This window comes from Montipora foliosa, chromosome 13 (assembly GCF_036669935.1).
Source record: "Montipora foliosa isolate CH-2021 chromosome 13, ASM3666993v2, whole genome shotgun sequence".
Lineage (NCBI taxonomy): Eukaryota > Metazoa > Cnidaria > Anthozoa > Scleractinia > Acroporidae > Montipora > Montipora foliosa.
In genome coordinates, this window is record NC_090881.1 from 27,412,823 (window position 1) to 27,436,603 (window position 23,781).

Consider the following 23,781-nt stretch of genomic DNA (forward strand, 5'->3'; position numbering starts at 1 on the left):
CCTCGAGATCGAATGTGGGCTGAGTTTCAGTCGATCTCAATCTGACTCCGAGGGTTTTTCTCCGGGTACTGCTCCGGTTTTCCTCCCTCATCAAAATCGACTCTAGATCAGTAACATCCGGGCGGATACCCTCGTATAGGGATAACCTCTGGTATCTCTCATACATGTCCAATATACCCAAACGGATGCGATTCGTCTCGTCAAACCGATGGTCCATTGGAACGAATGGTAGGATTGGTACCGATAGAAAATGATGTCATTCCAATGGTTTTATTGGTGAAAAACAAGTTCGCTTTTAGACCAAGTAGAAGCGCGCTAATAATTATTATGAATATTCCTCGTTCTATAAGCCAACCACACAAAACACGTTCGCTTTCACCAATAGAACCATTGGAATCACCACTAACACCAATTAATGAAGTCTATTTGTGAGTATTGGACAACCCTCGTATCTCTCCCTTTCATTGTATTGAATGAATAAAGTTGGTATTATACTGGGGAGGGGTCATTCTCCGCGTGGCTTCGCCACTCCTTAATTTGCCTCTCGTGCCAACAATACCACCAGCTACGTAGGCTATTGCTATTCATTTCTGAGCAATTTGCGCGGCATTTGCGCCCGAAAATATCGTCATCGTTGCAGGAATAAAGGAGTTAAAATAATCTCTTTGTGCTATGTTATCTCACTGTTTTAGTATAAACTAAAACAACTATCCACCTCAGTGTCGGTGGCCAGCTCGGCAAATATCCACCAATAGCCACTTCCAATTCGGTGAAAAGTTGTTAAATAGCGTAAGTTAGGCAGTATGTCCTGTCTCTGCATGCGCGGTTTTTTCGACACAAATACTGTCGTACAGCTGTACGAAGTCCACGCGACAACGTAAATCTATTAATGGTGTCAGGTCGTAAAACAATTCGTTTTTCCTTTTTTGAGTAGAGAACTTTAAGGTTTAAGCTTGATCTACTGCTTGTATTGATTGCAACCGTCAGGCCGTACCCGTATTGAAACGGTAACATGTTAAACCATGGCAGCATTTTTAGGCTGCAGCTAGCAAATTTACTCAGTAGCTGTTCATAAAAGATAACATGTGTCAGTGTCTTCTTTTCTCTTGAAAATTTCACTTTTTCCTTCAAATCGATTTTCGTCTTTTAAAGAACAGTGAGCTTGTTACACCTGATTTGCTGAAGTTTTCACTGTTGTCGCTTTTGCGATCTTATATCATAGGAACAAAAATGGAAAATTACCAAGCTCATTCATATGAAAAATTTGATTCACTAGGGCAGATGATGCTAAAAAAAGCGGAAGCAACAAGCACTGATGAAGCAGGAAATTTTCTTAACACACCGACTACGAAAGAGAAAAAAAAAAGAGGCAAAAAACTAACCTTTTCTCGGGTATCATATGATACAACTTCCTGCTAATTTCTTCTCCCAACGCTCAAAGGAGAAATTCTGAACTTTGCCAACTCCGCAACATCTTGAATAGCTTACAACTTCCTGTGCTCATAAATTAATAAGCCTTCAGTGGACCCCTTAAGCGAGGCAATAAAATGTTCTCAGCGCTTGTATGTCCTATCTGATATTCCTAAAATAGTTAATTTTCGTCATCTATTTTTCCACACGATTTCCTTTTCGAATCATTTTAGGAAGTACATGTGCAAACAGCCTTGCTTTATCGACCGCTGATTTTCAAGTTACACTTCGACCACATGATGACCATGCTTTTAAAGGACCGTTTATTTATAGAACACACTAACCAGTTCGGACCGGTTTAAAGTGGAATACCGTCTATGCCTAATTGGTTCCGCGCGTTGTTTGGAAGCTAAAGACGTTTAATTTTTAAGAGTGTGCTAAACTTTCGAAATGTGTTCTTGCTGGTAACCGATCAGTTGCGGCTTCCATTGGTGCTTAGCCATCTCGATGACACACCGAAAGGAAGATAATACAAACGAGGAGAAACTCCATGCAAGTACAGAAAATGTGGCACTTCGGAAGCACCTGAAACGAAATAGACTTAAAAAGAAAGGAGGGGTTTAAGAACTTCAAGGTTTAAGGATAATATGCTTTTAAAACGTATTTAAAATGGACTGTTCATCGAAAGCTATTAATAAATAATGTGTAGTCATTTACCGCAGACTTAGGACTCGGAATCGTCTTTTGAACACATTAAACCACATAGCAAGGAATTTCTCCGTGCGCATCAGCTGCGTTCGTCAAAATTTTTAAAGAAATAAATTCATGAACAATTCACGTCTGTGACAGCCGACATGGTTTGAATCGGTGGCACCTCACTGCAAAGACTGAGTCCTCAAAAGTTGGGACCACTTTGCACAGAATGATAAAGAGCGCCACTGGAAACAAGGCTCCTTCTTTGTGTGTTTTGCGGCGGTCCTTCCTTGGTTGTAAAGAGGACACAAAAGACTGACAAAAATACGACTGCTGCAAAGGGGACTGGGAAGAAACAATGTTAATCGAGATACACCATCTTCATATGCATTGCATCGTCGGATTGCACAGGTCAAACCTATCCTAGTTGTTATAAAATGATGCAAAAGTCCTTTTTTCGGACTATTTGTTACTCAGCCCAGTCATTGTGAAACCCGTCGCTAGGGACCATCGTAAATTTTAGAAAAAATCAGAAACCCATAAGGGTTGAAACGTGTAACGCGCGTTCATAGCTTCCGAATATTCAGTGCGAACTGATTGGTTGAATGTTTCAGTGCTAAGTACCATATTTGGAAACCCCTCGCTCTTGTTGTTCCAAATATGGTACTTAGCAAATTGAATATTCAGAAGCTTGTTTCCCAGCACACAAGGGGCCGTTACACGTTTCAACCCTTATGGGTTTCTGAAAAAATATAAAGCATTTAAAATTCTGATTGTCGATCGATTCGGTTTTTTAAATGTAATTTTTTTCGCCCACGCAGCATTCTCCTTTTTTTGAAGCAGGAAAAACTTTTTCGTAAAAAAGAAACCTCTATTAATTATTTTTTATTTGTACTTTATGATATCCAAATGATAATTGTAGGACGAATGGTCCTTTTGTTTTGGTAACTACCATAAAAACCCTGAAATAATACTCTAAAGATAATAAAATACAATAAAAAGATGGATGGTACCCTCTTGGCTAATATGTACAGAGCGCCAATTGTGCTAAAAGGTTAAAAGCATGGCTCATCTATTAGATTGAAATTAAATTTTTACCAGATTCAAATCGCCCAGAATTAACATGTGTCTGAATTGGAGTCTGACTAAATTAACATCTGAAAAAATCTTAGTACGAAGGTCAGTGCGGCAATAATTTCTATTTAAGGTTTTTAGCCATTTTTTGTATGGGACGTCATAATGCCGGTTGCGTGGGTGTTCATAGCTATCAATTGAACGCTGTCTTTCGTAAAAATGATAAATAATTTTCCAATGTGAAAATTAATATTGCCAGGATAAAGAAACAACGTGGAATCAGAAAGTGAAACTATCGACGACTTTGCTGACTTGAGACTATACTGTCACTGAGTTTGTTCAGTTTTCGCTGGTTAAACGACGAGACTCAATTCGGTGTGTGTAGCCGGATTTTATTCGCGGCAACGGTGAGCGTTACAAAAGGAATTGAAACAAGCGTGCTTCACGTCCGATATGCTTCTTAGCGTACTTTTTCAGTTAAGTGTCCTCTGAAAACTAAGACGAAAAACAGCCTTCAGCAGTGAATCAGTGATCAGTCTATACGCCGACTCCCGCACTGATCCAGTCTTTGGATGTTTCTCCCGCGTTGTACAAGGTAAAAGAATAATCAACAAGTACTTAACAGAGATTGAATTTATATTTTGAAGTGACAAATTCGTTGTGTCGACGTTTTCTTTCCTGAAAAAGGCTTGTATGGCATAACCGAATGAGGTGTTGTGGTAGTGGTTCGCTTTAAATCCTAGTCGGTGGGCAAATTTCTCTCATAGCATTATTGTACAAATAGGGGATGGGTTGATTGCCTTATATTTTTACTTCTGGCCATCGACAAACGCAGCACTTCAGAAATCCCGTTCCTTTTGAAATTTTCCCCTCGATTCGTCTTCTTCGGCAAAGGGAAGCAGTTTTGAAGATTCCAATTGGAAGAAAAATAACATTCCTCGAACCAAGAGGTACAACTGCGTGAAGATAAGGCAATTTGTGGTTACGAACGAATCTTGGGCTCTGTATAGAATTTGCCCGTTAAAACAAGAAAACTATTTTATTTCACGAATATGTCGGTAAACATAAGTAAGAATGGTTTCAAATTCTTCGTCCTGAATCAGAACGTTTCCTATTGATTTTGATGACAAAAGAAAAGACCACGTTGTAAACATCAATCGACGAAAAAAAATGCGTTAAATTTTAGGAAATTTTTTCAAGATTGGGTATTTTCGCAGGACAATGAATATAACACTTATTCTGAAAACAGGAACTGCTAAAAATAATTTCCGTGTTAAAATGATAAACAGGAAGTAATAGCTTCTAACCTGAAGCGTATAGTGACTGAAGGACCACAAAACTTACCACCTTGTCAGAGTTGTTTATAGTCCATAGTTTCTCTCCAAAATCGCTAAATTTTTTAGTTGTCCTTTGATAGACTTATGGTTCGTTTTATATCCCATACCTTTGATTCGGATGATGTGGTGTCTCCGGTACGATAGATAACATTCAAAAGGCACCCTCTGTCGCAACCAAGGAAAGTCTCAAGTCTGATGGTCTTTCCCACTGTACCGATTCAGAGAAAGAGGAATCTTCCAGTTTTCTTGCTTAAAAGTGGCCATAGCAAACCCGGATCTAGTTGCTTTATAGGAGATCAGTGAAAAGATACCGGTGATTTGGTTTTGACGCTGTAGTAAGTACAGACAAATCTTGATCACCTGCAAAATGCGTAGGAGGGAGGGATGGATGGTAGATGAATGTCAACCCGTGATGTGCTGCTCAATCTTCCAATATGTTGCCTCCCTTTCTTGTCAGTCATATCTTAAACAAGGACATTGCATCTACCCACGCTCACTTGAACTGTGTGGCACTGAGTTTTTTTGGTAATTATAAGGATAATCCCCACGTTGTAACGAGTTCGAACGCGATTGGTTCCCTCAAGCCGAGATGAGGAGGCGGAGAGAATAATACACTGATGTCAAATTCAGCTGTCAACGCAAAAATAAAATAAAATAAATGATTCGAAATATTCACCACGCAAGCGACTTCTTGCACGAAAGTATATTTTGTGAATTTGAACGCTAAAAAAGACCCAGGCAAGCATTAAGAGATAAAGGTATTTTAGAGAGAGCTTTTCTTTCGTGATTGTCCATGAAGCATGTACACTGACTGACAAGAACGAACTGAAAACTAGCCGGTCAAAATATGACCTCAAAGTTGTTCGTCCCCCGCTGAAATGGCTCCCCCACAATGAAAACTGTAGTGTTTGAGATTGCTGTTCGAGTTGATTTACATGGAACCCACACAGAGACTTAAGTGATTTTCAGTGAGCACGGCAAAACGCCAGAGCAACTGAGTGTCAGTTTTCACTAAAATGAAACGAAAAATTTGATGTCCATTAAAATTGTCAGTTTCCTTGTTTCTATAGTAGGTCCTACTGACTGGTGGGTTGTGATCCGAATAAAACAGAAATGAAAGATATTAGGACAAAAAGCTGACATTTGCAGTTCGAGAAAACAGTATTCTAGGAGATTTTACATCATTAACGACCTCAATCGTTTATCAGAGAGTTAGATAGGATCCGACTTTGTACGTAATTATAATTTGTGTCATCTTGTAATCATCTCTGAAGTCCAATAACGACACAATGGACATAGAGGTTGAAATTTATCTTGTTTGAGAAGTCACTGAGTCAACAAAAATTGTACCAGGTGAGATTACTCATCCTTACTGTAACCGGTCCTTAGGCGGCCGAAATGAGGTATTGATTTTTAGTAGAAATTAAGAACAAACAGCGGTGATAAACGTGGTAAACCAACGCAGCATTTTATTAAAAAAATTAAAGTTTCGTATGTACAATTTTTCGAAACGTAATGTGCTTTTTATTATAACAAGTGCTATGGCCTAAGAACAAGAGTTTATAAGATATGTTATTTTATCTTAACTGAAAAAACTTCAAGTCTTCATGAGAAAAAATATCCGTTACGTAAGACCCTAGATATCACAGTTTAGGACCTTTGACGATATCTCACCCATCTAATTAACCTTTTTCTTGAGTTTTATCCTAATACAGTTAAAGTCACTTTGTATTTTCCTTTGTTAAGCAAATTGTGTATTTTGTGAGAGAATGGTACATCACAAAGAGCCGCGGATGACAAACTCTATGTAAAGATCTATGTAACCCCATTTTGGGCACCGTCAGGCCGTGGGAACGTAATTTTCGCTAGGGTCGTTGAGAGCATGTTATAACCGCACTTGTTCAACGTGCGTTTTCCAGGTGGTAACACCTACGTATTTAAACGTGTACGTTATGTTTTTGTTTTCTTTTTTCGAATACCGTTAAACAGTTGTTTCTATGACATCCTACGCAAATTCATACCGTCTCAATGTGGTTCATTTCTCGTTCGTATCTTGGATTGTTAAAGTGCCGCTGTGATTAAAAACATCCCTTTCCTTTTTTTTTTCTTCAAAATTTGAAATTGTGTTTGCTTAACATCTGACTGGCACAAAATTTGAGCTTTGATTTTTGTCCAAAGGTGGTTTACTTTGGGTGTAAGTTTTGGATTTCATGGTCCTCCATTACTGACGTCAAAGGCTCACCAACTTAACTCAGCGAGTGAATGCAGCGTATTATATATGCAAAACGCGAGTTTAAAAAGTCTGAAAGCCCAAAAATCCCGTGCTGCATATTAATTCTGCGGCGTACACTCGCATTGCGTTCTTAAACTAGTGAGCCTTTGACGTCATTTTCTCCTCGATCCAACTCTCTCAAGAACTTAAAGAGCTGACTTAGTAATAGTCCATTTCCGAGTTGCTGCATGCCTCAGTATCAAAGCGAGTCCTGGTGCACAACAATTCAAATGGAAATGAGTTGCGTATTCTTATGCAAATCAAACTAATTTCCATTTCAATAGTTGAGCACCAAGACTCACTTTGAAACCGAGACAAACAACAACTCGGAAATGGCCTATTATTAGGAACGGCTATGGATCGGCCAATTAACTTCGACGTCTGAATCAACGGGCGTACTTATCATATATTGTGTCGATCGAAACTATAATTAAGTTCGGCTCGAGAAAAGTACGACGTCTGAATCGGGCTTAACTCGCAACTCAGTCCTTCAACTTATAGTGAGATCTCGAATGCAATAATTATCTGTCCGGAATGGTACATTGCGGCGCAAACACATGGGTGATAATTGGAAAGAAACAATTCAGACTTTCTGCTCCTCGCTTTCGTGAAAACGGGAGACCTTTTACCTTGAATACTCCGTGATTTTTCAAAACCATTTTTAGCAGTCGTCACTGGTCAGTAACAGTGTTTTCATTTTTAAATTAATGGAGCTTCCGTCGATTTTGGGTCCCTTACTTGACCATACATATTTAATTGACCACTTCCCATAGGGGCTTTTCAGGGCCAATGAAACACAATGAATGAAACAGCAGAACAGAACAACAACAAAACCAGAAAAACCAGTGCCAACTGGTTTGTCTGGTTTTATTTTCAAGAGCAGCCGAAAAGCGGAACCAGGGGCTACCAGGATCAAATTCAACTTGTGGTTCGAGCAGGTCTTGAATTCGCAGGGATCTCCGGATCTCAAGGCAACGACCCTAACCGCTTGACTACACCTCACTACTTTCAGAAAATGAAACGTAGGGAATGTTCTCTCTTACAAGTATAAACATTCACAGACAGTAAGCTTATCCTTTCTATTCACTTCTTCAGGGGCACCCAACGTCAATTTTCGGAAAATATCTACTCGGAAGAAGATTTGAGGTCTGGAATTTTTGGAACATTTGTTGTAAAATTTCTTGCTTGCCTGCCTGTCCTAGGATTTCCGAACTTCTAAAAAATGGTGTAATTGCCCATTTTAACGGATTTTCACCCTAAAAAGGTCACCTAGAATTTTCGGGAGCCCTTTTTCTGGCTGAAAATTTTGAAAAGGTAAGTTTTGATCCTTATAATTTTCGGATCACTGGACTTTCAGCTAGGATATCGCAACAGATGAAAACTTTTTAGGGCATAAAAATATGACTATATCTACCGTTTAAATACTATAATACGTTTAACGATGCTATGTCTAAGTGGTTTTGAACTATACTCTCGTTGGGTGCCCCAGACTTCTTTGGTTCTTTGGATTTTATAACAGCAATATTTACGCTTTTATTTGTCACTACTTTACTCTTTTCAGTAGCAGTCAAAGTATACAATAACTATGTACAAAGTTTATGAAATAAGTTATCTCCATAAAATTCAATTTGTCCGATTTCGATTTCTATTTTTCAAGCTATAAAACAAATTCATGGCATATGCTATTTATGTCCTATGGCAAGTAATGTAAGAGAGTACTGTCTTTGAGTTCGGCTTTCCAGCATACAGTAGGATTTAAGTGAGAATGATGTCAACGATGGCATGATTGAGACCCTGGAGATTCTTGATGATAGTAGCAGTGATAATAATGCTCACATGATGGTGATGATAATGTGCAAGAATGTAATAATGATAGCGATGAGTGGAAAGGAAAGTTGTGTCCTATTTACAGTCTTGTTGTTGTTGTAAGTTTCATACACGACGGCATGTTCCACCAAGCTGATTGTGTAAAAATAATAATTCGGGATAGTGGATAACTCTTGGCTGTTTATTTCAATCACAGCTCCTTTGGAAATGACATCATCAAGGGCTGTCACTGGATGACGAAGATGATGATGATGACATGATCTCTACTTCATCAACACCGGCTTCTTGGCGTCCATTTGCCACTTCCTTGTTGAGGTCACTGGTTATCAATTCCAGGCCAGAGGATGCTGCATACTGAAAACAATCAAATTAATTTATGTCAAATTTTATTTTGTAGTCTTGCGCATTAAATACCTCTTCTCTTTACCACCAATGTATCGGATCACTTCTTAACAGAAACTATATTTCAAAAATTCATTAATAATTCATGAGCCTAACAGCCTATCAAAACACCGATAAAACGTCACATGTATGAGCTTTATATCCTGATAAAACACTCCTCGTTAGTATTCTTTATGTAAAGAATACTAATAAGTTAGTATTCTTTATGTAAAGAATACTAATAAGTTAGTATTCTTTATGTAAAGAATACTAATAAGGCATAGCTTGTTTTTCTTGTATGCTAATATTCTCCTCTCACAATTTGAACCATTGTTTTGAGTCCAGAGGGACATGCTCTTTGTGGAATGTTTTTGAAGCCGTTCAAAAAACTCGCAGTACATGTTTTATCGGGTCTAAAAACACTTGGCTACACCTCGTGTTTTTAAACCCCAATAAAACACTGCTGCTTGTCTTTTAAACATTACATCAGAAAAACCATAATTAAAGTAATGAAAAGATAATCAGTTCATAAGTTCAACATTTTTGTTAATTAGATGTTATACCTGTAGTGAAGTGGGTCCTCCTGAAAGATTGCTCTGCCAAGAATAAGTAGATGCTTGGCCATTGGTTTGACCTTTTTGAAAAAAAAAAAAAAAAGGGAGATAGAAGGTGAAAGGATTTTATAACTTTCCTCAGTTTTGCATATCACAGATCAAAAGGCCACTTCAGAAAATACCATAATACTCTTTGTTTGTCCCCCCAAATTTTGCATAAGTATTGTTTTTGTTTTCTCTTGGGACCATTGTAAGTCCCAAGAGAAACTGGAAACAATGCTGATGCAAAATTTGGGGGGACAAACAAAGAGTATTATGGTATTTTCCGAAGTGGCCTATCTCAAAATTAAACACCCTGGAGTAGTGAAAAAAGAAACAAAAGACGTTGCATTTAATTAACTGAAAACATCAAGGAATTCCTTTACTGGTACCCATCAAGTGGACAGTCCAAATGAAGACCATTTACTCAATAGCAAAGCTTGAGAGACAAGTCACGGTCTGAGTTCAAATCCCACAGATTAAGAAGCAAATTGGACGTCTCCTTCCAGTTGTTGTATTAACTACATTTCTCTAAATAACTCCACAAGCTTCAGGCTTAACATATCACCATAACTGTGTTAAAACATGGTCTTCACTTTTTCTTAACTTTGAACGACCTAGACCTACAGCTTACCTTGATATTTAACCAGTTTTAGTGCTAATACTGATTAGAATCTGTACCAAGGATTTCATGCAAAAGCTGAAGAATGCATTTTTTTGTTTTTTTTTAAACAAGACTTACCTATTCCACTGGTAGTTTCTACACTCATAATTGATGCAGATGTCTGTACTATTCCTTGTAAATTTGAATCTCCGATAGGCTGACCAGTTTCCATGGCAACACCTTCCATAAGTCTCCCAAGCCACCCTGACCGCATCTCAATGTCTTGAGGATATGGTCTCCGGGGGTCACCTGAATACAACAATACGGTCAAATTCCACAAACTGAAAATGTCGTAAGAAAGTATGACCTTGAAGATCTTCAGTTGAATGATCTGTAATAAGGATTTCAAATGCAAATTCCTATGAAATTGCTTCTAAAAATGACAATCAAGCTGACATTATTTGAGTGGTGACACATCATGGTTTGATGCAAAGATGCAAAACGTGAAGTGCCTTTTGCAGCATAATAGACATCACCACATAAAATACTTTGAAAGGCAAAACAATCAGATTACCTTTAACCCATTGATTCCCAGGGGTTCCCCATTCACGAGTAAAATCGCCTGGCATTAGACAGAGTAAAATACTAAGTCTGGCCGGTTTAAGCGTGAAAAGGTTAATGGGACATTAACCCTTAAATGCCTAAAATTTTACCGGATTAATCACTCATTTTCGGTGAGTGATTAATCCCAAAAAGCAAAATTCAAAGGCTCCCATCTGCAATATTACGTGCAACACCATAGAAAAATGCTGCTTGGCAGATTTGAATAATGTTACTCCTTTGCTTCATTTATTTGAATGATCACCGTGTTTTTTACAAACCTACCTGGCATCCATGATATTGGGGCTTCTACAGCATTACTGCTACTTATTCGATGAGCATACTTGATTAGTTCTTCAGATGAAACTGATCCTGGTGAAAAAAAAACAATGGCACATTGAAAACTATTGTGCACATTGTATACACAACTGGCCAACCTTTTGACAAGGTGAGGTTTTTCCATTGCACTGATCCCCTTGTCTTGAAGGCATCCAACTGCTATTGACATTTCACTACTCTGTTTTATTAAGGAATATGTCAAAAATGAATGCAAGTGTTTCATCAGGGGTTCCAAAAACCAAGAAACAAACAGAAGCATGATGTCATAGGTGGAGTGCTTTTATTGTTTTGAGGTGTTTGGAACCCCTGATGAAACACAAAGCATGAGTTTTTGACATGACTTCTCAACCTTTTTTACTAAGTTTAATGTCATGTGATGATCTTTTTTCTTATCAGACGAGTGATACTAATTTGTAAAGGAAATGAATATTCAATATTTGGGTGAGTGCAAAAGGACGTCCAAGAGAGTGAGTCAGAATCATGTCGTTTTCGCCTGCCAAAATAGTCTCCTCAAGGAAATGATTTGGTTAACGAGGCTGTTCCGGTTAGAGGTACAAGTGACGGTTTTTTATTACTGTGGACTTTTCAAAGACCACAAACTAGACAAGGTTCAAGTCTTGGGTGCAGACATCTGCAAAACGGATGCTCTGTCACTGAACTTTTGGGTGTCAAAATTCGTTTTAAACCCCGGGATGCTAATGATAAACGGTACTACGAAAGTTTTATGTTGAATATTTGGAAAATTGTGTTTATTAGCATAAAGGCTCATTTAAATTAGATTTTGAACTAAGTCAGGCGTTTCTTGATCTGTAGTTTCATTGGGTATTAAGATTCATGCACCTGACCAAAATGGGACACTTTGATTGGCTAGTAACATTATGAAATATTAATGAGTTTGAGAATTATTATTGAAAAGCCCTGGAAATTGAAAGAGTGGATACAAACATGAACTTAATCTTGCTAAATGATGACAAGAGAAAAAAAAAAACAAGACAGTTTGGTGCAATTAACAAGGCTATTATGCCCTTTTCAAGAAAACCAAAATGTATCCTTTGCTTCTCATAGAGATCTACACATATGCAGTTTGAAGATCACACTCTAGTTCAACAAATTATTTGTGGATTACCATTCTTAGCTTGATTTATCGCAGACAACTTCTTCTTTGCTTGGAACAAAGCTTGAGACTGGAAAGGCAACCAACAACAAAATCAAACAGAATACACACAAAATTTAAGATAAAATCTGAGATCACTTAACAATGTTCATTCTTCCAGAAAAAACAAAAAAAGCAGGATAATTAGGTTGTTGGTTTCTCTATTACTTATCCACTGCATAGTCATTTATCTGGTGGATAGCGCTATCCATCATTTGAACAACTGGGACCTGTTCAGTTATTTTCAAGTTCTCACAACAAAATAATCCAAAAATTGTTATTGAATTCAACCAAAATATGCCCATAGTTTCAGGAATGTTATTACCAGTACTTACTAAAATTTTTTCAGCTTCTTTTAGTTGTGATTCAAGATTGAGGATCTCTTGATCTTTTTTGGAAATCTCCTCCTTTATCAAGTGAATTTCTTGCTGTCTGGCTTGTTGCTCTTGCATTTGCTTGATAGCTGCTTGCAGTTCTTTGTCCTTTGCAATGAGCTGTTCAACAGCCTTACAAATATTGGAATATTCTCTGATTAATAATTGAGTGAGGGATAATAATAATAATAATAATAATAATAATAATAGGAAGAGTACGATGGACGGATGAGATGATAAGCGATTTACTGCAATGCAAAAGGAAGGCACTGGAATTAGCATCATCAAGCTACCCTCCACGCCAAGAGAACGGGCGAAAGAAAGGCTACATGAAAATAATGAAAGAACTGTGGGACGAATTGGGATACCAGGGTCATGATTTTATGTGCCAGAACCTAAGAGATCAAGCGGCGAGGCAGGAAAAATCACTGGGGAATGTTGGAGTAACTATTTGCGAACGAGTTGGGACAAGGAGACCACCTACTGAAAATGATAGAGAAATCTGCGATATGCTTGATAATAATCCTCAATCTTTGCAAACACAAACTTCTGTACTGTGTTAGCAGTGTAAAAGATAGTCTATTCTGGACCCCATGCTAAACAAGTTGGTAATATGTGCAAGACCAGAAATTTATGGGCAGGTCCACAGCACAGGTCACAAGTCACAGGTCATTGTTTTGCCAACATAGAAACAACCCTAACTGTTTACCAATGCCAACATTAGACCTGAAAACCATTGTTTTGTTAATGAACGTTAAGGATTCTCTTTGTATTGGCAAAACAATGACCTGTGACCTGTGTTTTGTACATGCCGGAAATTTATGACTTAATGCAGCAAATGTGCCTAAATTTCAAGCATGAACTTTGTGTCTCTGTGTCCTCTGCTTATCACTATGGTGTGCTTGTGCTGCAGGACACAATGCGGGAAGACAACGGCTGCTGAGTATTGGTAATATTTCTGGTTAGAATCTCTCCATTAAGTTTACCCTGCGAGCAGTTCAAGGTTTCTAAACCAACTGCTTGGAGAATACATTAAGTTCAAAGCTAAGAAGAGTCGCATGCTCTCATTAACATGTTAACTCTTTTCTGTGGCACAAAATAGTGAGTTTCAAAGGAACTTACAGCTCTACGGGATGGGTGAGGAGAAAGTGTGAAAGGGGGTAGGGCAAATTCGAATTCTGAATAACTGTTCTCCCTACCCGCCCCACCGTGAACAGTCCCACAGTCTCATTCCTAGGAACCTGTTCTCTCGTAAATAAATTTTAAACCATGTTTACCTTTGATGTTTCCCCACAGCCTGCATCTTGCTTTGTTGATCGGTACAATGACGCAGCCGAAAGGCTTTCGAATAATTCTCTACAGAAAAATAATTAGACAAATGCAGTAAGCTTAATACTTAAAGAACTTGATAACGTTTCAGCGGGGATTGACAAAACAATTAGGAAGAAGCAATCGGTTATGACAATCATGGGTTAGGAACAAGAGTTAGAATAAACACACACTTTGCCAACTTTTCATAGTCATCCAGTATGGTATTTATCACTTCTTTTGTGCTTCGATCTCTTGGAAAAGCGGAAGCCATTTTGTTTCGAAACTTGAGTCTGTGATTATCTTTATCAGCGGTCTTCCAATTTTTCCTTAGGTACCTCATGTATCTCTTATTATAGTGTATTTAAATTAATTGTAATAACTTTTTTTTGTCAACTGCTCAGAAAATCCTTCATGTACTGGTAACCCTGTAGGGTAGTTGGTGTAAATATGGCGGATAAATCAGACCTTGAAACAAGTGAAGGTAATTTGACGGCAAAAAGCACCCCTAAAGATGCCTTGGTGATGGGAGCTATACTGAAAGAAATGGGAATCAATGAATATGAGCCAAGAGTTATTAATCAAATGCTGGAGTACACATATCGTAAGTTGGTTGTTTTAAAGTTAGCTTAATTGTTTGCTTAATCATGCCCAATTTTTCAGTAAATCGGGCATGGTTTTGTTCTCCGTGCCAACAAGATGTCAGGGTTTATGACAAGCTGAGACTCTAAGGTCTGTTGTAATCCACCTGAAAGACATTTGTGTACAAGCACTGCTTCAACATGAACCTATGATTGGAAGATTAATTAAAAAGTCTCCTAGCCATAATCGCTACGGTGTACATGTACATCACTGTGCTGATCAGTCCTAAAAGTCTCTGCTTACGAGCCAGAAGGCCCATCAGGCCGGCACTTATCTCCGATTTCATTAGCATGAAGCGACTAGGAGTATTTCTACTCCCCCCTGGATGGGATGCTAGTCCATCGTAGGGTTAACACCAGCATTTCGCTGGTACCCATTTATACACCTGGGTGGAGAGAGCAACCATGAGAGTAAAGTGTCTTGCCCAAGAACACAACACAATGTCCCCAGCCTGAGGACCCGAACCCGGACCACTCGATCCGGAGTCGAGCACTCTAACCATGAGGCCACCGTGCCTCCCACTCCGACTGACCAGTCATAGGCTGGTGCAATCTGTAAATTTAGTCACTTGTGTTTTAGAACTTCTGATGTTGTGCGAGCAGGGTTCTTTTGGCATAATTTAACAACAATGAGTGACTTTTTATTGAAGGCTATATTACAACTGTTCTGGAGGATGCCACTGTTTACTCCAAGCATGCTGGCAAGAAAGATATTGATGCAGATGATGTGCAGTTAGCCATTCAATCAAGACTTGACCACTCATATACAAACCCTCCACCGAGAGAGGTACACTGTAGAATTAGTGTTCATCTTAACTAGGTTTTAATTTAGGTTGCTTATAAAGCGAAGTTAACATAAAAGTCACTTGTCAGTGTTGTGATGTGGGACACCTGACCATTGCAGTCTGTCACAGTTAAGTGTTGTATATCTCCCTTATCTTAAACATGTAGGAAACTTACAACATTATTAAAAAAAAACTCACCAATAATTCATGACTAGAACAGACTGTCAGGTAACCGATAAAACGTCACCTGCATGCGCTTTAAAAGCGATAAAATACCCCCTCATTATTATTTCCAAGTTCATGTCTGCCATCTCTTCAAAGCGAGTCTAAGTGCAAAGTTTTTGTGATGGTAATTGGTTCTACTTTACATATGAATGAAAACTAATTTTCATAAGAAAAACTTTGCACTTAGACTTGCTTTGAAGAGGAGGCAGAGATGAACTTGGAAATGGCCTATACAGTTTTAGTTCTCAGTGTTTGAAGCATTTGTTTTGAATCAACTTTCTGGCTATTTTTTCATCCACTTTTCTTTAATTAATTTGTATAAGTTTAAAATAAACATTGTGTGTGAATGCATTTTTCAGTTTCTCATTGAGATTGCTCGCCAAAAGAATCGGCACCCTTTGCCTCAGATACAAACAAAGAGTGGCTTACGTCTCCCACCCGACAGATATTGTCTAACCTCTACAAATTACAAGGTTAAGGCACAGAAAAAGGTAATAAATTATGATGTTCAAGGGAATGATTAAGAGATGAAGATGTACAATAATAAGTGAAACCAAATGTAGATCATTGACAATAAATTATTATTATTATTATTATTATTATTATTATTATTGAGTCGACCAAAGTAACAAAGGGAGCTGTTCAGGAATTTATGCAGTGAAAGACCATTGGAGAGCCAGCCAACTTAAGGTGTTGTTTCTTACTTTTTTTAAAGTGCTAGTATGACCAAAAAAATCAATTAATTTTTTTCTTGGATTTCAAAACTATGTTAACCCATTGACTCCTGGGGGATCCTCATTGACGAGTAAAATTGTCTGGCGTTAGAAGAGTAAAATAATAAGTATGGCCGGTTTAGGCCGGTTTCGGGGTGAATGGGTTAATTAAACACTAAGTGACCCAAGTTCTAAGCCTTGATTTCAAAAAGACACCTGTTTATTTTTACTGGAATTGTCCTGTGTAACGGTCTGTCATTACTAACTTTAAAATCTTGAGAGACCTGGATTGAGGAAAAAATTACATCAAAGGTTTGCTAGTTTCAGAATGAAATCTGTGTGGTTGTGGCTGAATTAATATTCAGCATGGGGATTTTGGGTTTTCAGACTTAAAAACTCTTCTTTTGCATGTATAATAAACTGCATCTACTCACAGAAATTTTATGCTAGTGAGTAAATGACGTCACTTTTCCCTGGTCAGTCTTGAATGTGGGTAATGGCAGACTGTGAAATACAAAGCCAACATTCAAAGTGTAAACAGCTTTTGGATAAAAATCAAAGCTCAAAATTTTGCCAGTCTGATTTTGAGCAAACACATTTTCAATTTCTGAAGAAAAATCATGGTAGCATCTTAAAAGATCCTCTATGGGATCAGATGACATTAGTAGCTGTCTTGGATGATCAAACCAAAGTACAGTCTTTCCTATTAAACTAAAAGGAAAAACTCAATCCTCAAAAGTCTTGCAGTTAACCCTGTTAACCCCCATTGATGAGGAAAACCTTCTGGCGTTAGACAGAGTTAAGTCTGTAAGTGGCCACTGGGAGTTAAAGGGTTAAAGTTTATTTGATATTCTCTCCATGGTTTTCCATGAGTATTTTGAAATTAATAGAAGCCTGAGGACTAAAAACTGCAAAATCCCCACAATCATATTCATTGTCTCATGTGCAGAAAGAAAACTGTTTTATTGTTTTTGACATTCAGGATGTTCTTTTTTTTTTTTGTCTTGTATCCAGCATTCTCAAGTCCGTGCCAATCCTGTTGTGGCTCGAACAATCTCACAGTCATCCTTGTCTACACCTATTAAAACCACACCAGCCATTACTGTTAAAATGCAAACTGCTTCTCCAGTCTCTTCAACTGCAGCAGCTGTTCTCAATGTAACAACACCATCTACCTTGCCTTCTATTGGTGTCAGTGGTATAACAATCAAAACAGAAAAGGTAGACAGTACAGCCGTGCACACAGCGCAGAAACCAGGGGTGGTAACTTTAGGGACACCAGTGTCAAAGGTAGGTATCGAGCAATCAAATCAAATCAAATCTTTTGTGGTAAGTTTCTAAATGAAGAGGATTTGACTTCATATTTTTATTGTGTGAACTAAGAAATGAGCCTCTCAGGTAATTTTAGCCATGTTGTACATGTTGCCTGAGCTGCACTCCTACAACCCACCCACCTTCCTCTTTTGGGATTATGCAAAAACTATGGGCATAATACCAGGTTACTGATAACAGAGTCATTTCACTCTTGCAGGCAAAAATTGAGCCAGTTTCTGCTGCCACCGTATCAAGCCAACAAAAAGCTACAACACCAACCTTGATTGTCTCTCAAGCAAAAGTCATTCCTGCCTCCATGCTGACTGTTTCAGCTCTTCCAAGCATGGATGAAACAGTAGCAAGTACTCAGCAGCCATTGATTACTCCGCTCAAGCGTAAACATGAAGATGAAGATGACGATTATGACTCCTAGTATTCTTCAAATGCAAACCTTTAATACATGGATGAAAATGCTGTTGATCAAGAAATACTAGTTATGCTAGGAGTAATGATCCAAGGAACTGCTCATGAATGCCACTTTTTTTTTCAGGTTTTGAAATAACATTTTTCTCTTGTATAATCAAATTTTCATAAATCTTTTGATAAAATCAAGAAGAGACAGTCTCGTTGTTGTACAGACATGTCCAGAAAAGCCCCGAAATGGATGCATATGGATTTCAGTAGGTGTTATTAAGTGTCCCCTTGCTCAAAATTGGGTGTGCATTTACCGGTAATTGGGTGCATTTCTGGACATAAGTGTCGAAGTAAAGGAAAGTCGTAGCATTATCTTTCAACAGTAGTGTTCAAAAGGCTCATTATGTCAGCTTTGCTGAACCTCTGAAGTTTTAAGGTTACACAAAAGTAGTTACTTAGAATTGAATGTCATTTTCTTCCCTCAAATTTTAGTATATCTAATGTTTAGAAAAATCATCATTTTACCACAATTTCTTGTAATCTCACAATCTGATTGGCCAATTTGCCATTGTCAATAAGAGTCCAGACAACGCTGCTTGCGTCAATTTGTCACGCAATGTAATAGCCAATCAGGAACGCTCATTTTGGGAAATGAAGCAATCATATTGCGAGAAAGTTATAGACAACATAGACAACGCTTGCTCTTTCTTGTGTCATGATTTGGTCACGCTCTGAAATAAACACTTTCTTTGGCTTTGAATATTGTGGTAAAAACAAATGGAAAATGGTTCAGTGTTGTGTGTACTCTTATTGACAATGATATAATTCGTCATCACAGTGGTCAAAATTTGTTGTGGACTCACAAGGCACACAACGTTTTAACCACTGTGATGAAGAATATCGCTGTCGCTAAGAGTACAGACAATGCTGAAGCACTTTCGATTTGTTAATTTTCTCGTGTGCAGTCAGAGATGACTGTTTTTCTCTTAATATAAATAATGTAAATATTTAAGGGGAACAGTTTTTGAGTGGACCTAGATCTATGTTATTAATCCCTTCACTCCTTGAGCGCCCTCAATTGACGAGTAAAATTGTCTTGCGTTACAGTAAAATTTGTAAGTCTCACTCTCAGATCACGAAGCGCTAAAAGCCTCTTAATAAAATGCCCCTCATTCAAAAATGTTTTCAATGATTGGATGCTAATGTTTTTATCCTAATTATGTAGGATGCCTGTGGCAGACCATGTTATAAATGGGGCTGAGTTTCGTCGTCATAGTAGTTGTTTACGTGGTTATTAGTCGGGGTTTCTATTGTTTGATCACAGAGAATTACTCCTGCTGTTAACTTGTGCATGTTTCTCTTAAACAGTGCTGTTAGGTTATCCTCCACGATGTAACAATTTGCTTTTTTTTCAATGTTTGCCCCCCAGCATAATGCATGGCTAATTTTCATGACAATATGAAAACCAACATGGCGGCTATCATGAATAAGGCCTATAACAATCCACGCCAGGTTTTACCATTACTAAGTTCTTTTTCATTATTGCCTGCCTTCTCTTTCCACTCTAGCTACCCAATTTCATAAACGACATACAAAGGAAATGCTCACATTCTCATGACACGAAAGCTTTTGATGCTCTCCAAACACTCAGTTTAGAACTCACATTCGCCTCTGGCCACAGCCATCACTGACAATTGCAACCAAACTTAACTTTTTCCATCAACAACCATATTCCACATAAATGCCACTATGCAGCTTGTTATAAAAATACAATTCAATGGTTTATTGATGTCATTCTTTACTTTGATACAACTTGTACAATTACTTGTACACCTTGAACTTTTAGTTCCTTTGCAACAATGGGCATGCAAATCCATACGCTTAATGATATTAATCACTCACTGAAAAACTATGTCTCCATTAACCCATCGACATCCAAACCGGCCGAAACCAGCCAGACTTAGTATTTTACTCTGTCTAACGTCAAACGATTTTACTTGTCAATGGGGAACCCCTGGGAGTCAATGGGTTAATGAGAATTCTATTGAAATTTGACGACTTGCTTAACTTTAAGTGAGTTGGGAAAGGAACTGTTTTCAATGAATTTCCCGCAAAAACCGCTTGTGAAAACACGGCCACAGTAGTTTAAATTTTTAATTGTTACAATGTTGCTGGTTTGCATGGTCCCAAGGGAAACAGTTTTGTTTTCCTGAGAGTCCTGATGTTTCGTGAGACAAAGTTGAGGGAAAACAAAACTAACTAGTTTCCCAAGGCACCAGACATTAAGTGCTTTGTTATATATTTAGACTTTTCTTGAGTGAAAGTCTAGGTACATAACAATCACATTTGTATGTCACATAAGTCACAAAAGCATTTATTATGTTAACTTGATCTGTTATCATTGATAGTTATATTCTTCTATCCTTTGAAGTTGTCTTGTCCTTGAGCGCTTCGCATTTTCAGCTGCCACGGCACGGGCAGTAGTTGTTGTTTGCAAGTTCGCAAGTTTGGAAGTGCCATTGAGTGGAGTATCAGGGAAAACTGTCTGATCTCCTTTGACAACAGGCTGAACAGCCTGAATCTTTTGAACAACAGAGTCTTTAATGACAGGTGTCAACTGTAACAGGATGAGGTAGCCAGTGATCTGTGCCAGACGCATAACTGACACTGAATCATCTGTGCTTCCAATGTGTGCTGCAGACTCTACAAATAGGCGTCTCCTCAAGCGCTCTGATGCTAGAGGACAGATGTTGTCCACTGCCTCAGAATATTCAATGTCAGTCATGAAACCTGGTCTACGCCCTGGCTGTTGTAGAAGCTTAACTTCAATTTCTTGAAAGCGAGGTTCTCTGTATTTCAGGATAATGTAAACAAAATACTGTGAGACTAAATCTTTAGAAATCTTATTCTCACTGAAAGAAGTGTAGCCCATAGCAAACTGTTCAATGTCTTCTTCATTCATGAAGGGATAAAGAACACTGGCAAATGTCCTGATCTCTTTCACAGCAACCCATTCAACCATATCTATGAAATCATTGACAAGCAAGACATAACGGATCACAACAGGGTCTAAACTGCCACACATAGCTTGAGCAAAAAGCTGAATGCTCTTGTTGTCTGGAGAAAACTTAACAACACTTGCAAGGAAGTCATAAACAGCGAGATACATAACTTCAGGAACAAGATAGCGTTCATGGAAGAAAGAATACAGAGTGTCCACCACAGAGACAATTTGCTCGTCTTCAACTGCATAATCATCTTGCCAAATGAGAGATGAATAAAACTGTTCTATGATAGACAAAACACGATCCTCTGAGAGTGACCGTGGAATTTGTCTCTGACTGGATGTGCGAGAATAATAGTCATCCCAGAGACACTTATATGATGTTGTTAGATGTTGTTGAGCTTGTAAGATTGAGGCTTCTTCATAGAACAAAGTGCTACTTGGTCTTATGGCTGGTAGGGTACCGGTAACACTATCTGGGGTTTGAGGTATATGCTCTGTGTGTCTTTCTTCCTGTAATATATGTACTGTCGGTCTTACTATCTTGATATGAGTGCAGTTATGTGGCAAGGACAAAACTTTATGATCTGTTACTTTATGTGGACAGAGCAGGGTTGTTTCTCCACAGCTTGGGCAAAAACGTGCATCTTTAAACTCGTGATAATTCTTTCCTTGGTTGCAAGAATAGTATAACATTGCTGCATACTTGCTGAGTATTTTCTCATGAGGGATAAATGGATCTTGATGATGTGCACTGTTCATAATCTTCACAAAATCAATCTCTTCATTATCTTCTTCCTCATTTGGCTGGTTGTCTTTTTCTCTTTCAATGTGGAAAAGACTCTTCTTTCTTTCTGTTTTTTTAGCAGCTTCTTTTTCCATTGCATCAGCTTCATCCTCAAGCTGTGCCAACTGATCTTCAAGACTGGATCTTTGAATTTCAATGAGCTGAAATTCACTTTTAATATCAATAATACTCAGCTTAAATCTCTCCTTAACCTTATGGAGATTTTCTTCTTGCTTTATTCTTGCCTCATGTTCATCATCTGGTGTTGCACGGAAGTTACTTTCACTTCCACTGCCTTTCAAATCTATGTCACTTGTCGGAGTAGCTTTGGTCTCCTCCAGATAAAACTCAAACTCTTCAATAATAGCATTCTGCATGGTGAGAAGTTGTTCTTCTAGAAGCTTTGCTGAAGCAATTTCCTGTATAATTTGAGCTTTTCTTGTCAAAATAGCAGGTTTTTTAGGATTCTTTTCAAACACTGCTGAATCATTAAAAGCTTCTTCCAGAGCATCATAACCCTCTTTGAACTTTTCCAGAAAATAGTTTCTTTCTTTGGCTTGAGCCAACTCTTCTTTAAGACTGGAAATGCGCCTTTCATATCTGTTTGTAAAAGCAAACATGTAAGAGTGTTAACAGTAAAGTAGGAAGTCGCCTGGGGGGGGGGGGGTGGACTTTGCATAGCTCTAGAGACACAAAGAACAATGACATAATGCACCTATCAATGTTAAGCCCCAGGGGCGGGGGGGGGGGAGGTCGGGCTACCCACGGGGCTTTGACTGTGAGGTCTGTTAGTAACCCTAACCCTCCTCAGGTAGTGAGGGAAAGGCCCTGGGAACAAGGTTGCCTGAAAATAACTCCGCCATTTTGGAAAATACCCAGACGGAGTTCAAAGGACTTTCCCACATTTGTGAGAGGTCACTGAATGAAAGGTGAGTGGTACATACATTGCACTCTCATTGTGTGCACCAAGGTCAAAGGGAATTATTTTGGGGTGGGGGCTTTTGATACTTCTGGCCAATTATGTTGTCGTGGGGGTGGGGAATTTGACTCATTTTTTCAGAAAAGGTAAAAATCCCAACCCCTTTCCCCACACCCCCCCCCCCCCCCCCCGGGCCCCTTCCTGGGGATTAACATAGATAGGTGCATAATGTACAAATGCTGGTGTACGAACAAAAGGAGCCAATGAGAGATTTTACTTTTGTCCACCAACATGGTGGCAATGACGTAAAATGAAAACCACCAATAAGGTATGGTCTGTCTTTGGATTAAAGGTACCTCTCTTTTGCAGCCTGTTGTGTCATTTGTTCATATTGTATGGTTGCCGCAAGCTTCCTTTGTTCCAGACTGTTGTTTTCCAGTTCAATTTCCATGTTGTAAATCTTATCACTGCCCTCCTTTAGGGTTTTCCTCAGTTCCTGGATGCTCTGATTACGTTCTTTAAGCTGTTTATCTTTCTCGTTGAGTTTGTTTTCCAGCTCTGTGATATTTGCACGCAACACGTCGGCGTTTTTATCACGTTCCTCAAAAACTCGGTTGACAAGAACGAAGAATGGAATGCGTTGGATGTAAGGGGTCTTGCTCTTTGACTTTTTGGGCGGCATAGTGGTATATTCATCGCTGTACACAGCATCGTACAGTTCATCTCGAAGCATCTTCAAAACTTTCTTATATACTCCAATGCACGGGATCACTTCATCGAAAACATGAAAACAAGTCGCCATCCGCTCCTCGCTCAGGCCTTTCTTTGGAGTATCCTCCACAAGAAGGACTTCATACCTTGTTGCAGGTGATCGAGAAGACAAAGCTCTTCTGTCGGGATCCATGTTTCAAGGAAATTGCAAGCTGTTGGTGTTGTTTTCGTTGCTAAGGTAGCATGCAGTTCTTACCAACTTAGGATCGGATATACCATATATGGTATAAGCATAAATTGCTC

At 38.5% G+C, this 23,781-nt stretch overlaps 3 protein-coding genes across 3 annotated transcripts; 1 reads left to right on the plus strand and 2 right to left on the minus strand.

Moving 5' to 3' along the window:
* Nucleotides 1-7,846: 7,846 nt before the first annotated feature.
* Nucleotides 7,847-14,281, minus strand: LOC137983932 (mediator of RNA polymerase II transcription subunit 4-like). The gene is made up of 8 exons (XM_068831087.1): nt 14,160-14,281; nt 13,935-14,013; nt 12,619-12,789; nt 12,257-12,314; nt 11,077-11,163; nt 10,330-10,500; nt 9,558-9,628; nt 7,847-8,967 (listed from the first exon to the last, which is right to left on the minus strand). Exons 1-8 carry the CDS (start codon nt 14,237-14,239, stop codon nt 8,830-8,832), a joined length of 855 nt encoding a protein of 284 aa, XP_068687188.1. The 5' UTR covers nt 14,240-14,281; the 3' UTR covers nt 7,847-8,829.
* An 88-nt stretch (nt 14,282-14,369) lies between these two features.
* Nucleotides 14,370-19,069, plus strand: LOC137983933 (transcription initiation factor TFIID subunit 9B-like). Its single transcript, XM_068831088.1, has 5 exons — nt 14,370-14,569; nt 15,257-15,393; nt 15,976-16,107; nt 17,344-17,619; nt 17,861-19,069. The coding sequence occupies exons 1-5, from the start codon at nt 14,416-14,418 to the stop codon at nt 18,074-18,076; spliced, it is 915 nt and encodes a 304-aa protein (XP_068687189.1). The 5' UTR covers nt 14,370-14,415; the 3' UTR covers nt 18,077-19,069.
* A 1,124-nt stretch (nt 19,070-20,193) lies between these two features.
* LOC137983931 (centromere-associated protein E-like) lies at nt 20,194-23,770 on the minus strand. Its single transcript, XM_068831086.1, has 2 exons — nt 23,124-23,770; nt 20,194-22,448 (listed from the first exon to the last, which is right to left on the minus strand). Exons 1-2 carry the CDS (start codon nt 23,669-23,671, stop codon nt 20,456-20,458), a joined length of 2,541 nt encoding a protein of 846 aa, XP_068687187.1. The 5' UTR covers nt 23,672-23,770; the 3' UTR covers nt 20,194-20,455.
* Between the last annotated feature and the right edge of the window lie 11 nt (nt 23,771-23,781).

Bases quoted from the DNA above. Each gene is read 5' to 3' on its own strand.
- LOC137983931 (XM_068831086.1), bottom strand. From the start codon at position 23,671: ATGGATCCCGACAGAAGAGCTTTGTCTTCTCGATCACCTGCAACAAGG. The intron at 22,449-23,123 runs GTACCTTTAATC...TTTTACAAACAG, and splicing joins CAACAGGCTGCAAAAGAGAG to ATATGAAAGGCGCATTTCCA.
- LOC137983932 (XM_068831087.1), bottom strand. From the start codon at position 14,239: ATGGCTTCCGCTTTTCCAAGAGATCGAAGCACAAAAGAAGTGATAAAT. The intron at 12,315-12,618 runs GTAAGTACTGGT...TTGCCTTTCCAG, and splicing joins AAGAAGCTGAAAAAATTTTA to TCTCAAGCTTTGTTCCAAGC. The intron at 9,629-10,329 runs GTAAGTCTTGTT...TTTTTCAAAAAG, and splicing joins AGAAACTACCAGTGGAATAG to GTCAAACCAATGGCCAAGCA.
- LOC137983933 (XM_068831088.1), top strand. From the start codon at position 14,416: ATGGCGGATAAATCAGACCTTGAAACAAGTGAAGGTAATTTGACGGCA. The intron at 14,570-15,256 runs GTAAGTTGGTTG...TTTTTATTGAAG, and splicing joins AATGCTGGAGTACACATATC to GCTATATTACAACTGTTCTG. The intron at 16,108-17,343 runs GTAATAAATTAT...TCTTGTATCCAG, and splicing joins AGGTTAAGGCACAGAAAAAG to CATTCTCAAGTCCGTGCCAA.